The following is a 17469-nucleotide window of genomic DNA, read 5'->3' as shown; positions in this document are numbered from 1 at the left end:
GTGATACATTTATTTTTGGAAAAAATGATGCTCATCCACTCTAGTATACCTAGCCAACGGTTAAAGTTAGAGTAGGTCCAACTCAAGAACTATCAATTTCAACTGTTTTTCGTGGGCAGATCCAACAGCGAAATGCATCCAAGTGCCTCTTGTTCCTACCACTTTTGCACAACCTTGGGGAGCCCGCGCCCACGCCGCCCTGGAGAGCCCTGCCACCTTGACATTCCTGGAAAAGCACTGCGCAAATTTCACGTCTATACATCCATAAAGTTTTAATCAATGCCTGATGTCTGGTTTTAGCTAAAAATGCACAATATTGTTGTATTTACAGACTGAAACTGACTCACAGATCATGCACGAGTGCATAAAATCAGTGCAAAGCAATTGTGATATTAAATTTAGTGGGAAGTACATCAACTAAATTTAATTACAATGCCATGAAGTTGATAGTTAAACAAAAGAAAATACATTTGACAGAGAGGGGAAAAAAACAGCCTAAAAAAACTAAATGTGCAATGCAAAATGACTGAATAATGAATTTCCAATAGCAGCATGATCAGAGCTGCTTTGACAGATGTCAGACTCTGTGTGAACTTGTCTCTTTCAGTCAACTCAGGGGGGAAATGCTTAAAAGTCCAGCATAAAAAAAGAAAAGTGCATGCAACTGGTTTCAAGCGAAAGCAGCACGTCCATGTTAACGAGAGAAGTGCATAGCGCTGTGATTGAATGAACAAATCCAAGCAAGAAAATGAAACATAATTACAATAGACTACTCGGGAAAAACAACGGTAACAAATGGTAACATGTTTACAAGTATAAATGTATCTTACCAAACCATGCCGTATGCACCTTCTCCGATGTACGAGAGGTTGCTGTAACGCGGCCCGACATCGAAAGCTTGACCGCGGACCAACTCGGCACCGGATCCGGGGTTCGGGCCGCCGCCAGCAGGGGCAGATACCGCAGCTGTCGCCATTTCTGAGAAACTGGGCTGCCTTTACACGCACAACAAACGCGCTTTTCTTACCCAAAGCAGATTATAAAGATCAGGAAAAAGCTCCCCGGTTGAATAAAACACGGCAAGAGGCAGTATAAGCGACGTGTTTAAACGAAACCGAAGACTTCGCGTCAAAGTGAAAGGAAAGATACGGCTGGAACGTTGTTGACTGGCATATATATGTAGTGATAGTAATCTGCGCGTGGTGAGACTGACTGACTGCAGGAGCAGAGGTAGCGCGAGCGAGAGTGTTGCCGCAGGAAGTAACGGAGCAGATCACGTGTGCACAGGGAGCGGAGAGTGGTTACCATAGAGATAGAAGTTACACTTCAGTTCTCAAGAGGTTTTAAAGATGCCTTAATTTACGAAGTCAGGCGAGGATAATCTGTTGATAAATCGGGATTTATCAGCCTGATTTTACAAAATTACGAATATACTAATTATAAGGAAATTATAAACAGATCTATCATGTTGTGGAGACTATTTGTAACACGGATTGAGTTCAGTTTAAGCATAAGCACTTATAAACAGTGTTCGGGAAAGTTACTTTTAAAAGTAATGCGTTACAATATTGCGTTACTCCCTAAAAAGTTACTTTTATGGAAAGTAATGTGTTGCGTTACTTTTGTTACTTTTTCTCACCTGGGCTGGGCTTGCTTGTTTTTAATAACAAAAAAAAATGGTAAGACCTTTTCACATCAAAAGTGAAATTAATAAGTTTAGCACTGAATGAAATGCAAATCCATAATATATGTACAGCATTTGAATCAAACACCATAATATGATCAGAACCATGAGTTTTGTGATTCGTTGAACACTACTCAAAGGATGTTTATATATATATATATATATATATATATATTAGGGCTGTCAAAAGATTAATCACGATTAATCGCATCCAAAATAAAAGTTTGTGTTTACATAATATATGTGTGTGTACTGTGTATAATTATTTTGTATATATAAATACACACACATGCATGTATATATTTAAGAAATATTTGCATACATATACTGTATATATAAATATATTTTTTATATATAAATAACACATTTTTCTTAAATATATACATGCATGTGTGTATTTATATATACAAATTTAATTATACAGTACACACACATATATTATTAAAAACAAACTTTTATTTTGGATGCGATTAATCGCGATTAATCTTTTGACAGCCCTAATATATATATATTTAGGTGATTTGAGAGCTGTAATTTGTTCATGAAGCAAATAAATCATTTTTGCCAATAAGACTTAAGTTTTGCTCTGAAGCCATTTTGTTGTGACTGTACAATCATGCTTGTACATTTCTCTGTGTACTAGATTTATATCTGCCAATCTTAAATCAGTCTATCAAGTTTTCTCATGAGACTGTAAGCTCCTGTGAAAAGAGACCATGGTAAACTGTAGTTGAGAGGGTTTACTTGTGCCAACCACACTAGAGACAGCTAAACTAAAACTGTCAAGTGTGTAAACCACTAGTGCAGTCACAGAAGAAAATGTGAAAAAAAATTCAGACACCAAACAGATGTGAAAAGTACTTTATTCACATTATATGAGATTAAAGCCTAATGTTTGTATCATTGGTTCCAAGTCCATGAAAAGATGCTTAAAAGATGCTTCCCAGAATTGCAGGGAAATGCCACAGGACAGCACATTCAGCTATTATGTTTTAACAGACATAAAATAAGTCGCTGACATCAACATTACCCCATGCGAGAACATTTAGTTACATGATTCACTGTAGTACTGTATACTCAGTGTGGAATTGGTATGATTTTATCCAGTATAAAACTTCACGAAACGTTACTTGTACACAACATTAGCCAGTAAGGAGACAAAGTTAGGTCCAAAAACAGTCTGATCCCTTAGGTTTATCAGTTAAGTTGACTGTACAAAAATGATTAAAAGCTGATTCTGAAAAAGTACATTGAGATAAGGCACTTTATCACGTACATGTTCACTTTTTAGTAAACACAAACAGCAACAATTACAAAATGTCCTGTGGAAAAAAAATGCAGGCAAAAAGTCTGTATAAAATTGCACATCAGCACAAAATCTACTGATGCATACGTTCAAGATTTCTTATCTTTTTTTTTTTTTTTTTGCCTAGTTCAGTGCTCAAACCCTTTAGAAAATACAACATTAATACTACTAAGTACAACAAATGCATTAGAGGTTAAGATCAATGCACATTTTGAATGAACAACTTCATTTGGCACTACTGTGAATGTAAAAGTGATAGTTCAAAATGAAAATTCTGACATCATTTACAGTACATCATTGACTAGATATTATGAAGAATGTTTTAACTGCCCATGCAATGAAAGTCAAAAGGGTCCAAAACAACATTTTTCAAAATATCTTCTTTTGTGAGACACACACACACACACACACACACACACACACAAAAGACTGAGTAAATGATGACAGAACGATGACATTTTGAGCAAAAACAAGGCACTGCGCATTTAAATACAGGAAAACAATAGCCAAATTAACCACTGTGATGTTACAAAATTCCCCATCGATGGCGCATCCCATTTCCTAATGAACACCGTGCTGATTATATGCATATATTTTTGGCTTTTACAGTCATTGACCATTACAAAACTGATACAAAGGGGAAAACAAAACAGAAAAATACATATTACAGCATTACCATCCCATATCTAAACTGAAAGAGCAATTCCTTTGTTTGTCAATATATGGGAATTAACACCATATTTACAATATACAGTGAAGTCCTAAAGTCTGAGACCACTAGCGAAAATGCTTTTTCATATTGAACTTTCTTTGTTTAAAATTCCTAAAAAAGAAATGAAAACATAATATATATTTGGGGTTAGTAAGATTTTTATTTTATTTTATTGTTTTAAGAAAGTAACATTTTTATTTAGCAAGGATGCATTAAATTTATCAAAAGCATCAGTCAAGACTTTTACAATCTTACAAAAAAATCAAGTTTCAAATAAATGCCGTTCTTTTAAAACGTAAAAAAAAGCTATAAGTTTCCACAAATATATTAATGATACTGAAATTTCAGCTTTGCCATCACATGAATAAATTACATTTTAAAATATATTACAATAGATTTTTCTTTTTAAATTGTAATAATATTACACAATATTACTGGTTTATTGTATTTTTGATCAAACAAAAGCATCCTTTGTGAGTATGAGAGACTTCTTAAAAAAATAAAAAAAATAACTGTAGTCTAAATATTTTAAATCCCAGATTTTCATTGTGGTCTCAGACTTCAGGATGCCACTATACATTTTGAAAATTTTTAAATATGCTGAATAACGTGCACTGTAAGGTAATCTCAATCAGTCTTTTTTATTCAAATATCGAATGCATAGGACTGAACCTACCAGGGACAAACAAGACATTTTCCCCATACAAACACCAAATCAACATTTCACTCTGTCTTCACCTTCCTCATATGGTCTACGTTAGGTTAGCGATATTCTTGGCCTTATCACATTATAGTGACTGTGCTACTATATCAGCTACTCATCACGAGGCTTTCAAAATATTGAGTGGCTGTAATGCGAGACGACTTGCAGCATGCAGGACGTGTGGTTTGCAAAGTCTGGCTATGATAATACAACACACACCAGTATTAACACTGATATTTAGGGAAAGAAGGCACTGCAAAACATATAAGGAAATGATATGAATAAATAAAAGTTTACTGTACATTTAGAAAAAACTGCAGTAGCTTTCAGCAACCGAGAGACGATCTTGGCAAAGTCAGACTCGTAAATACATTTTTGGCACATGAAAGAGCGTGTTTACACAGTACAGTACAGCCATAAATATATATTTTTTCAAATAAATAACAGTTTTAAAAATACTAACCACCTACAACACTGGATAAGTACATCTGCTGTCAAGAGCTGAAGGCCTTACGGGCGATTAATACATTATCGAAGCCGATGTGGTCCGAAACGCAATGCAATACTGTATCTGTTAAGACAAACTAATTCACATTAGTTTTCTCTCTGTTGTAACAGTCGTATCAAATAGGGAGCGCAACCAACGAACTAAGGATCTGATCGCACTTTCTTTACATGTCTCAAAGGTTTTACATAGTTTGAGATATTAAGCACCAGTAAATGTAAATATAAGCTGGTAAAAACAAGGCAAATAGTTAAAAAATGGAAACAAAAATGAAGGCAAGTTCAGACTTAGCAACAAAGAGAGTTAATAAATGACCAAGGATCAGACATTCTTGAAAAAACAAAAACAAAAAAAAAACGAGGAAACGCCTTTCACTGACGTTCAGTGCTTTCTTCTGAATGCATGAATGGACTCGTTTTGGATGACCTCAATAATCGCATATTCTTTTCAAATTCAACAACTCACATCATTCGAGATGGTGTAAAGACCATCAGCTTCTATCATGTATAATTTCTTCCCCTTTCAGATGACCGTGGCTGCAGCCGTAGCTCCTCCCTCCTCCGTTCTCGAGCTCGTCTCGCGGGTCAAGAGTTGCTGCGGCTCCTTCAGGAACACCAGAAGAACTGTGATGTTATCACTGGATCCAGCAGCTTTGGCCTGGGCCACCAGACTTTGGGCCACGTCCTCCCCCGAGCCTCTGCCCTCCCTCAGAGCTTCCAGGACCAGCCCCGGGACGTCCCCAGGCCGAACCACGTCAAAGAAGCCGTCACAGGCGAGGAGGACGTAGTCTTCATCCCCGTTCAGATGGACCGATGAGCTGTCAGCTTCATTAGAGACGTACGGCTTCTGATCAAAATCACCTTTTGAGGATAAGAAAAACATATTCATAAATACTACTACTATAAATAAGTACTAAATTACTATAAAAAAAAAAATGTAGACACTTTTTACAATAGCAGCAAATTAATCAATTTAGCTAAAAATAGAGCTGGGTAATACAGCTAAAAATATACATTATATATAACGTACACTATAGTTCAGATTTGGGATCAGTATGACTTTTAAAAAAAATTATTCATCAAAAGTTACAGTAAAGATATTTATAATGTTACAAAATATTTATATTTCAAATAAATGTTGTTCTATTGAATCCTGAATTTTTTTTTATTACAGTTGCCAAAAAATTATTAAGCAGGACAAACTGTTTTTAACATTAATAATAAGAAGAAGAAATGTCTCTTAGATCAGCATATTAGAATGATTTCTGAAGGATCATGTGACACTGAAGACTGGAGTAATGATGCTGAAAATTCAGCTTTGCATCACAGGAATAAATTACATTTTTCAATACAATATAAAATAAAATAAATCTAAAATAATATATATCTTAATACTTTTCAACATTTATATTTATATTAATGTATTTGCCCTGAATTACTTAATTACGCTTTTTTTTAATATATATAATAGATTCAAATTGTTTCCCACACAGTTTTTCACTACATGAACAAACAAAAATTATATTATATGCACCAATATAGCATCTTAATAATCAGCAATATTTACCTACATATATTTTATTAACACATTTTAGTAAATGAAAAAGATAATTTCCGTGAACATTTTTTAGCAATTATTGAAAATCTGAGTTTTGTATTGATACACTGAAATGAAGTCTCCTTTTCTGCTACTGAAATGTAAATCAGAGACACTATTAAAGCATCCATCTTATCACTTAACAAATAAAAAGCACATTAAAATCACTGAAACATTCACATTGTTGAATTTTTAAATATCTTGCGAATATTCGATATATCGGCCAGCCATACTTGTGACTACTTAAGGAGCGATTCACACTGTTAAATAAGCAAGATGCAGGTAAGTGGAATGAGAAAAAAAAAAAAGTTGAACTACTTTTAACTTGAGCGCCGTGTGTCATGAGAGAGATGCTGCAAAAGACGCGAGATGTAAGCACAGTGGTTAAAGACGCTCACTAGCATGTGTTTACATTGAAACTAGTGCAGAATGGAAAGGAAAAACACATTCTGTGTGAAATATCCGAATGTTTTTTTTTGGTTTGCTGTTGTTTTAAGGCTAAGACATTCACCTATTGCTCTGGAAACGGCGTAGGTACCATTTACCCGCCAACAACCCATGAAAGCGATGCATCCACCCAGATCCTCAATCCTTTTCTTCTCATCCTGCACAGAAGCACATACAGTCAAAATACTGGAGCTTTTACATACTATAATGAAGCAGGACAAGCAAACCCCTGTATTTACCTGATTACAAACTAATTATATACTTATTTTGCATGCAAAATATGTTCAGAAACAAGGATTTGAAGTCAATCAAGACCGTTCTGGTGCTTTTGGCATTCAGTCGTTGTAGTAAGTATGCAGCATACAGCGCTAATATTGATTCAGCATGTCAGCAGTCAGTTCCTCTGTCTCACATTTCAGCTGCTCACAGAGAACAGATGAGCATCTGATACGGCCCTGTGGTTCAGTCTCTATTGGTCAGCAGTGGCTTGTAGTGTCTCGTACCTCTCTCTCCGGTTTGTGCGGGTCCATTAGGGTCACTGGTTCTCCCTGTCGAACCAGCATAGCTTGAGAGTCGCCCAGCCAGGAGACAGTGAGCTGATCTGAGGTCAGTAAAACGGCCACACCAGTGCTGCCGCTGCGCAGACGCTGAAGGAGACACAAACAAAATGTTTAGTTTGCCATCCTGTGGTCACTGAGAGTGTGCCACATTATTATTATTTTTTTTTATAATTATGATTCTCATTACTGTAATACAGTAAAATACAGTACTGAGATAAAAATGTATTTTTAAATCAGCATAAACTGAATTTAGTAAAAGCAAATACCATCACCATTTACAAATACTGGTGCTGTCAATCTAATTACAATATTTAGCAAATAAATTATTTAGTGTTATTATGTTCAAAATTAACCGCACTAAATTAAATAATGAATTTAATAGAATTGATAAAAGTAATAAAATAATAAATGAACATTTTTACAATATATTTTTGTAGCGGGTGCTTAATTGTCATGTAAATATTTTCACAATGAAAAATGTTAATGGTTAAAAAAAAATGTATGTACCCATTTATATTTAATCTTTTTTAAATTGTGCTATTATGTTCAAAATTAACTGCACTAAAATGAAATAAATTTAGTTTTCCATTAAAATGTAAATAAAATAATTAGCGCATAATTCATTTTATTGTGATATTTTATTCAAAATGAACTGCACTGAATAAAATAATGAATTGAATTAAATATAATGTAATAAAATAATTTGTAGAATTTAATATTTTTATTTCATAAAACTAAAAAAAACGAATTATTCATATTTTAATTAATTATTTTGACAAGAATTAATTGGTTAATTTTCATGTCAATAATTTCACAATGCAAAAAAAAATAAAAATGTATGGGTCCAAATAATTAATTTACTATTTTTATTTAAATTACTCTACAAACCTACTAAGTTTTGACCATTTCATGACACTTCATTCAACTAATTTGGTATAATTTAAGGCTTTCAAAAATTAAACATTTTCATAAAAAATAGATAACTTGTTTTATTGAGTGGTATTGTCTGTCAAGTGCATGTCAATTATTAACAGTAAAACTAATTCTTGTTTACTTGCACTGTCCGTGTCAGTGAAACAGAAAGCGTTTACTCATATCTGTACCTGTGGAGGCAGACAGAGACTGCAGCAAGATTGCTCCGTTTTCTTACCATATATTTAACCACAGGGGGAACAAGGACTATATTTATCTGTATTTATTACAGCGTAGGAACATTAGATACACATAACGGTTGCATCTTAAGAAGTGGGAGAGGTGTGAAAAGATTTCTTTCCATCGTGAATTTCCACAGAATGCACCAGCTTGACAAGTAAGGGGAAAGATAATCTAACCGCTAAACCTGATTGTGCCGTGTTTTCAGAAGCAAAAAAACAAGTGTACACTTTGAAGAAAGCCAACACAAATGTCACCTAACTGAATGTTTTTAGTAGCGCATGTTTAAAAGCGGAGATTCGTTTATACGTTACACATACAGTCTGGTTCAAAAGTCTAAAAAATCTGCTATATGTTTTGACGCTATTTTAAAGATTCATTCAATAAGGTGTCAGTTACTTTTGTTTGATTTGTAAATTTCAAACTTTTTTTACATTTCGCCAATTAACCTGATTTGCAATGTGGGTTGAATAAATTTGATTACAACTGTATATACATTTTTCTAGCACTCTAATTGATATGCTGACAATATAATTTTTTATAAAAATGAGAAAAATGCAAGCATCTTTTGGTTGTTCTTGCCTCTCTCTTGGCTTTGATCTTGAACATGTCATCTGTTTGTGTGAAGCTGCTTTTGAAGGCTGTGGCAGCATGGCTGTTTAGCGCCTCCTGCTGGCTCAGGATGATATGCAGGTGAGTGGCAGCATAAGTGGCAGCATCCACTCCTCCATGTCCATCAAACACCGCGTAATACTCTCGATCTACACCATCCTATAGAAGAGAAACGGAAATCAGAGTCATTCTTCGGACACAATTTTGGTCCAAGCAGAAAAGTCATTAAAGATTCTGTTATCATTCACTCACCCTCAAGTTGTTCCAAACCTATTAATCTAAAAGAGGATTAATCTCATGCTGAACATAAAAGAAGATATTTTGAAGAATGTTGGTAATCAAACAGTTTCTGGTTCCCACTGACTTCCATAATATATTTTTTTCTAGTATGGAAGTCAGGGGGACCAGCAACTGTTTGATTACCAACATTCTTCAAAATATCTTTTTTTGTGTTAAAGGAGAACTTCGGTCAATTTTAACATTGAGCTCATTTTTTTCGTACATTTGGAGTGCTGTCAATACAGAGAACAACGACAAAAATCGGTGTTGCCTACACCGTGTTATCCTCTTTTTAAAATTTGCACCCTGTTGACTTCAATGGGGCAAGTTTTAAACCTGCTTTTAGCCTCTTAACATCCTTGATGTGTCATTACAAGTGCACAGATCATGTGAGTGATTCCTTCGGAGTGAATGCGGGTCAATCTGACTGCAGTAGATGTGAAAGATATGAATAAAAATGATATTTATTTAGCCAGCGTTCTATTTTACATCCTGTTTTCAGTCAAAGTCCATAGTAATCGATTGTCGAGTTCACGCGCATTGGTTTAGTACCTATGATCATGCGCGTGAACTCGACAATCGATTACTATGGACTTCGACCGAAAACAGGATGTAAATACAGGTATGTGCACTGGCTGAATAAACATCATTTTTATTCATTTCTTTCACATCTACTGCAGTCAGATTCACTCGTGTTCACTCTGAAGGAATCACTCACATTGGCTGGGCACTTGTAATGACACATCAAGGATGTTAAGAAACTAAAAGCAGGTTTAAAACTTGCCCCATTTAAGTCAACAGGGTGCAAATTTTAAAAAGAGGATAACACGGTGTAGGCAACACCAATTTTTGACGTTGTTCTCTGTATTGACAGCACTCCAAATGTACAAAAAAATGAGGTCAATGTTAAAATTGACCGGAGTTCTCCTTTAAGCACGAGATGAACAGCAAGGGTGAGTAAATAATGATTGAATTTTCATTTTTGGTTGAACTATCCCTTTAAATAAAAATTGACTCCATTTACTTTCACCTTTTTATTTAATTTAAATGTCCCAAAACATCAGTCCAAATAGAAAACTTTTTAACTCCCAATATTATCCCGGTATTGTTCAGCTTATGCATATTCGGATATACAGTACATACAGCATTTTGCATCCTTTATAGTGAAATATGCCTAAAGTTCAGAAATATTCGCAAGAAATCCATTAGAGTTTAGAGAGTATATTCAAGGTATCCATTCAATTTAGTTTTTTAACTCTATACTTTGGTCGTATACATTTTTAATTACAAGACCAATCTGATAAATACTTGATGAGGATTCTGTTGATAGCTTGCAAAAAAGCTATAACCAGAAAATGGTTCGGGGGAAACTGATAGTGGGATCTGGTGCCCAATCTACCAGCTGAGTAATAAATATACAACTATATTGTTTACTGAATTACAAAAAAGGCTGTATTACTGTAATAGCAAATTACCCCAATTGATGTCTTATTTGTCCTTTCTTTATATTTTATATTTGTTACTACTATTATGCATGCAATTTCTGTTTCTCCTATTTATTTATTTGTCTTTCAGCCAATATATCCAATTGTTGATTGTCTTTACTAAGATTTCAGGTACAATCCAAATGTAAGGGAATGTTGAAATTACTGTAATAAAAACCTAAATAAATTTTAAAAATAGTGAAATATGCATATTGGTTGGTTATGGTACTGTATATTATGGTATGCACATGTTTGGTTAAATATCTACCCATGCACCCCTACAACTGATCTACCCAATGCAGGTCTTCCTTCATTCATTCAAGAAATATGTGGTAGCCTCACCTTCAATCCCAGAAGCTGGTTAAACTCTTTCAAGATCATGTGACGGTCCTCCATCTTCCTGCGAGTGTTTCGAATGGCATGAACAGAGCAGCTGTGTGTCAGTGAAGAGGAAGAACCAGGACTGGGCAGCTGTTTCTGCCAGGCCACACACACCTCTCTCAATTTATTTATAAAGAGGCGCTGTAGTGGCTCAGACTGCAACACTAAAGGGTCACACAGACACATACACTCATCATGATACAACAGTGTTTGAATAGAAGTTTAGAAATCATACATTCAGACTGAAATAATGTAAAGAGTCAACAACACAGGCATGAACTTTACCCAGGAGAGATAAGTTTTCAAACATAATGTAAAAACTGCACCTTCATGTACTACTTTTGTTTGAACACTAGAGGGCGATGATGCCACTCAGAGCATTACAGGTGCAGGAAGCGATTTCTGAAAAAATTCTGTTGACCAAGCAAAGCCACTTGAAGGCAAGCCAGCAAACAAGCCGAAAAAAACCCTAACGCTAGCTACATTTTTTTTAATGGATTTCAATGGAGGAGAGGCTTCACTACGCTGAACAAACCGCTTTTGTGAGGAAATAGCTTATTATTTAACAGATCGACAGCCCATCGGCTAATCTTAAACATGTTTGCTCTTAAACATTCTTTTTGGATTGATCTATTTTTAGAGTTTACACCAACAAAAAAAAAAGCTGTTTTATAAGAGAAGTCACGGACAATTGTGCGACAGGTATGATTCAGTTTACGCTACTTCTCATTACTCTGATTTGAAGAAAGACTGTAGAAAGAGAGATGGCTGAGAGACATTATAAAAGAGAAAAGGTCAGAGGAATATCACTGGGAAAAGAAGGGAAAAGAAGTTATAATCAGGCAAGAGCTTTAGGACCCGTGTTAAAATAATAAAAGCGTTCCAGCGCTAAAATACCTAAGCGTGAAGGCCTGAAAACAGACGGCGAGGTTATGTTGTTTCTGCTCCATAGGTGAGTAACATTGGTTTTGCTGTTGTTGTAATGTTAGCTATAGTAAGGGGCCGTTCACGTTGCATCTTTTGCATGCTCAAGTTCGTTATTGTGTTTGTTCGGGTTGATTTCAAATATCAACAGTATTTCTCAGAAATCGCTTACTGCACCTTTAAATATTTATTGTAAATTACTAATATTTATTAATTCATTTGGATTATGATTTGCTGCCTATTAGTCACTGATGTTTATGTTTCAAAGGTCCAATCTTGTTTTCTAAAGATAACTTCATGTCAAGATGGAAAAATAATAATGCATGGCCTCTGAAGACTTCAGTTTGGGGCAAAATATGCTATTTTTTATACATTTTTTGTATTTTTATATTTTTATTTGTGTGTGTATATGTATATATACAGTTGTGGTCAGAATTAATGGCACCCCAGGTAAATATGATAAAAAATGGCTGTAAAAAATAAATCTGCATTGTTAGGCATTATAGGAGAAAACTCAGAGCTGTTATCATATATATATATATATATATATATATATATTAAAAAAAGAGGTTGCAAAAAGAATTTAATAAAAAGGGTGCCAATAATTGTGGCCAATGTGTTTTGGAGAAAAACATTTATTTCATAATGTGATTTCCCCCCCACTTTCAATTCTTTTACTTCAATGAAAGGTTAGATTTGTGCATTTTTTTGCAAGGATAAACAATGCAGATTTATTTTTTCACAGCCATTTTTGATTACATTTACTAGGGGTGCCATTAATTATGACCACATCTGTGTGTGTGTGTGTGTGTGTGTGTGTGTGTGTGTGTGTGTGTGTGTGTGTGTGTGTGTGTGTGTGTGTGTGTGTGTGTGTGTGTGTGTGTATATATATATATATATATATATATATATATATATATATATATATATATATATATATATATATATAATATTAATCAATCACACACACAAAATACAATAACCCAAAATGTCATAAACAGAAAAGAACAAGAATCAAATCAAGTGAATCACTCACAAACAACTCCCTGTTCATCCTCCGGTTGCTGCTCAAGATCTTTGGGGCAGTAGTGAGGTGAAAGGTCATCTTTAAGCAATTCAGTGACAGCAGCATTGCACATCGCTGCAGCCAGCCAGGATGGGGCATTTCTTTAAAAAAAAATTAATAATAATCTCATGTCACCAGTGTGACAATAACACACACACACTTGTATTACCGTTCAAAGGTTTGAAGTCGGAACTATTTTTATAAAAAAATTTGAAAAAAGTCTCTCATGCTCACCAAGGCTGAATTTATTTCATCAAAATAAAAGACAGTAATATTGTGAAATATTATTAAAATTTAAAGTAACAGAATCCTATTTAAATATTTGAAAGTGTAATTTATTCATCTGATGGCAAATCTTAATTTTCAGCATCATTACTCCAGTCTTCAGTGTCATATGAAACATTTCTTATTATTATCAATGTTGAAAAAAGCTGTGCTGCTTAATATTTTTGTTGAAACCATGATAAAAAATGTTTTTTCAAGATTCTTTGATAAATAGAAAGCATTTATTTGAAGTAGAATAGATTCATTTGTAACATTATAAATGCCTTTACTGACACTTTTGATCAATTTAATTTAATTAATCCTTCCCGAATAAAAGTATATATTCTTTGGAGAAAAAAAAAAATCATTTGAATAGTAGTGTACACAGTCAGAGCATGTTTAGGTAAAGTAAAGATTTGACTGACAAATGTAAAAAAATAATAATATTGTGATAAGTTCATTTCTCTCTAAATCATACTTGTGGATTCTCACAAACTGGAGTAAAAAGCACATCTTGCACTAGTGAATTTGCTCTGTTTTTAGATTAGATTTAGCACTTTGCCTGCTTGAGCTACAATTGGCAAATGGCCCGACCACCCACTCATAACACAACACAAGAAGCATTTGGCGGCGTGAGATGTTATCTAATGACATAACAAGATGTGAGAAAAGAAACTCCCTTTTGTCCTACTTGACAAGAAATGCGGTAACGTCATGCATCTCTGACCTATATCATATCACGAAAAGGGTTAAACCTGACAAATCTGCACTGTGCATACATCTACATTCGGCACAGCTTCCGACAAAGAGGAAATGAAGTCTAAATGTCAGGAAGTGGGTATAACAATAGTGATTCCACAGACAGGAAGTCTGCCCTGAGAAATGCGTCAGGGGAGAGAGAGGGAAAAGGATACAGAAAGAGATTAAACAAAAACTCCATTGTTAATTTAAACTTTAAAACTTCTGCACCAACGCTTTCACTTAATGCTTGGATTGCCACCGATAGTACACTGGGAAGAAGAAAAAAAAGCACCAAATCTCTTAATCAGCTCATGCATAGTGCAACATGCTGATCTGGGACAAATACTGTCTGCAAATTACAGAGAGAAAGCAAGTGGGAGAGAGAGGCAGGAATGACAGGAATGAGAGGAATGACAGGCTCCTCTGGTTAAAGAGGACAGGTGGCGCAACATTTCTGGCCTGCTTGTGGGCCTTTTAAAAATCCTGTGCATGTTTTTAAAAAATACAGAAATTCAGGACATGCAAACACAAATATAAAGCCATATTCATAGCTGAGAGAAGAGTCTGCCATCCAACAGAAAATATAAATGCAAAAACCTACATCAGGGGTTTTCAATCAGGGGGCCACAAGGGAGTGCTAGGGGGCGTTTAGAGAAAAACAGTGTAAAAATAAAGAAATACATAATACAACAGAAGATCAAAATAAATAAATAAAATTATTAAAATAATTAAACATGATTAAAATAAAATATCCAAATAAAAAAAAATGAGAGAACCTGAGAGTCTGTCGAAAGCATTGTAAAACAAATAAATAATAATATTAATAATAATAATAATAATAAAACATATCTAACTAACTAACAAAATAAATAGAGTTAAAAAATAAATTGTGGAAAAGTTAGTAAAAAAAAGAAAATAATATTAATAAATAAAACATAAGATCTAACTAACTAAATAAAGATTAAAATATTTATTTAATCAATAAATAAAAAATAGTTAAAATAAAAAAAAAATAGTAAAAATACTAATAAATAATTATTCACATAATTAATATATAACAGTACAGTACAATAATAAAGAACAATGTATGTAACATAACAGAAACTAAATATTTTCCAAACAATATTTGACACATATTTATAATATACATTTTTCACAGCATGTATGCTATCTTTACACATGAAAATATTTAGCTGCGTTTTAAATTATAGGATTGGGGTCCCTCGCATGGGTGTCCATGGCATCTAAAAGATTGAAAACCCCTGACCTAGATGACATTCAGATTATGCACATAACAAACCTGTCTGAGAGCAGGCGGAGGCCAAGATCCAGACTCTCTCCCTTCACCTCCTGCAGAGAGACTTTGCGGCTAAGCGGACTAACGGGAAGAGGGTCTTCTGGGCCAAGTGGGTTTGGAAACTCCTCCAGAAAACTCTTGAGAAACTTTGCAGCATCGCCTTGATTCGCACAACTCATTGTATGGAATTGCAACCTCTCCCAAGGTAGGAAGTCAGGGATGTCCAAAGCAACTTGGATGTTTGACTCTATACATAAAATAAATCAATTAAATTAAATTAGCACAATTTAACCATTCATAATCACCTAGGCTACTTGTAAATGTACTTGCCTCTATCAGTTCAAAAAGCAATTATGTTGATAAAGGTAATAGTACAGAATAATACATAGATAAATGACAGTTAGCCAATCAGAACAATCGGAAGTGGCATCCTCAACCAATGGCGTGGGGTTAACTGTTTGACAGAGAGACTTTTTTTTTTTTTTTAAGTTTATGCTTAATGATTATTTAAATAATAACTAAAGGAAACATATGCATTGTGATACACCTCACAGAATGTATCCAAGTATGCAGTACACTAAATTCATACTACCCCCAGGTTTTCACGTTTTCGCAAAAACATTACAAACTCAGCAAAACTGAACTTCTTGCAAACTGCAGTGCATTACAACTTTGGTTAATTCACAACTGCAAGGATTCATGGTTTAAGGATTCATGACTCCTTACGAAAAATAATTGCACGTCCTGTCGCCATTTGGAAGCAGAACAACCGGGCCTTCAACTACAAATAGCAACTGGTTAGTTTAATTAACAACATAAAAGAGAACATAGACGTGCATAAACGTGCTGTATTTACCTTTACGGATGGTTGCTGTTGCTTTATGCGCCGACACTCCCTTTTTCCCTGACGAGTGCGTATTGAAGAGCTCGTGCATGAACGCACGCCCTTTCAGTCACTACACAACAAAAGCCAGTCCATCTGCGGAAGTCCCTGTGACCGAGAGGAAGTACAAACATGGCGATATACAAGTGATAAGAACAGACGTGTGAGGTGCGGAATAGACTTGTTGGAACTGGACGAAGTCAATCCGTTTGGTTGTCAGATCGAAATGGCTGCCTGGGCGGAGATAAACCTATCTTATGAATATTAATACATTCCCTTTAATGGGACAGCCAATGAGCGTCCAGTCATTCGCTTAACTTAATTAATATTCATAAGCCAAGGTCTACTGCTCAATATGGAAAGAAATGGAAGGTAATTTCTGTAATAGCAACAAGCTTTTCATAAATTGTTTTCATTGTATATGCAAAGATGCACTAAGATGAACAAATTCAAACGTGTAATATTATTACTAAACATGAAATTGATAGACAAGTGAAGTGGCACCTTTACTCCTTTTGTTTTGTATGTAATATATACATACATTTTCTTTACTCATGGACATGGTTTGCATAATGTGATGTTAAACTGTAAAATGTTGCTCATTATATACTATGAATGAACAAGTCTTGTGATATTATATATTACAGATATAATACAGATATTACATGATATGTTAAACAATGCATATAATCATAACAAAAGTGTTTGAAATGAATTCTTGAGTACAAGAGTGCTTTGATAGAGACAATATTTTTAGCATGGATGAAACTGAAATGTGTTTTTAACAGTGTCAGACATAAAATACTCTGTAGTACTTTTTTTTTTTTTAAAGAAGCACTGTTGTAATACCATGCTACAGTGATGGTATCAAAT

At 34.4% G+C, this 17469-nt stretch overlaps 2 protein-coding genes across 2 annotated transcripts in view; both read right to left on the bottom strand.

Moving 5' to 3' along the window:
- The window catches only part of mapk1 (mitogen-activated protein kinase 1), a 30687-nt gene extending 29404 nt beyond the window's left edge, over positions 1–1283 (bottom strand). Inside the window, exon 1 of the mRNA XM_079870957.1 lies at positions 831–1283. Within this exon, the coding sequence (XP_079727083.1) occupies positions 831–976 (146 nt within the window). The 5' untranslated portion in view covers positions 977–1283. The remainder of the gene's footprint in view (positions 1–830) is intronic.
- A 1828-nt stretch (positions 1284–3111) lies between these two features.
- On the bottom strand, positions 3112–16701 carry ppm1f (protein phosphatase, Mg2+/Mn2+ dependent, 1F). The gene is made up of 8 exons (XM_079872605.1): positions 16570–16701; positions 15717–15960; positions 13382–13512; positions 11383–11585; positions 9248–9436; positions 7457–7600; positions 7018–7111; positions 3112–5770 (listed from the first exon to the last, which is right to left on the bottom strand). The coding sequence occupies exons 1-8, from the start codon at positions 16646–16648 to the stop codon at positions 5433–5435; spliced, it is 1422 nt and encodes a 473-aa protein (XP_079728731.1). The 5' UTR covers positions 16649–16701; the 3' UTR covers positions 3112–5432.
- Between the last annotated feature and the right edge of the window lie 768 nt (positions 16702–17469).

Source organism: Squalius cephalus (assembly GCF_949319135.1).
Source record: "Squalius cephalus genome assembly, chromosome: 5".
Taxonomy (NCBI): domain Eukaryota; kingdom Metazoa; phylum Chordata; class Actinopteri; order Cypriniformes; family Leuciscidae; genus Squalius; species Squalius cephalus.
Note: the sequence above shows the minus strand (reverse complement) of the source record. Positions and strands in the feature narration are given on the sequence as shown.

What these genes read in the sequence shown, in the direction of transcription:
- ppm1f (XM_079872605.1), bottom strand. Translation starts at nt 16,648, where the DNA reads ATGCACGAGCTCTTCAATACGCACTCGTCAGGGAAAAAGGGAGTGTCG. An exon ending in GGATGAACAGGGAGTTGTTT is followed by an intron (nt 11,586 to 13,381) that starts GTGAGTGATTCA and finishes GTGACCCTTTAG; the next exon opens with TGTTGCAGTCTGAGCCACTA. An exon ending in ACCAGCTTCTGGGATTGAAG is followed by an intron (nt 9,437 to 11,382) that starts GTGAGGCTACCA and finishes TCTCTTCTATAG; the next exon opens with GATGGTGTAGATCGAGAGTA.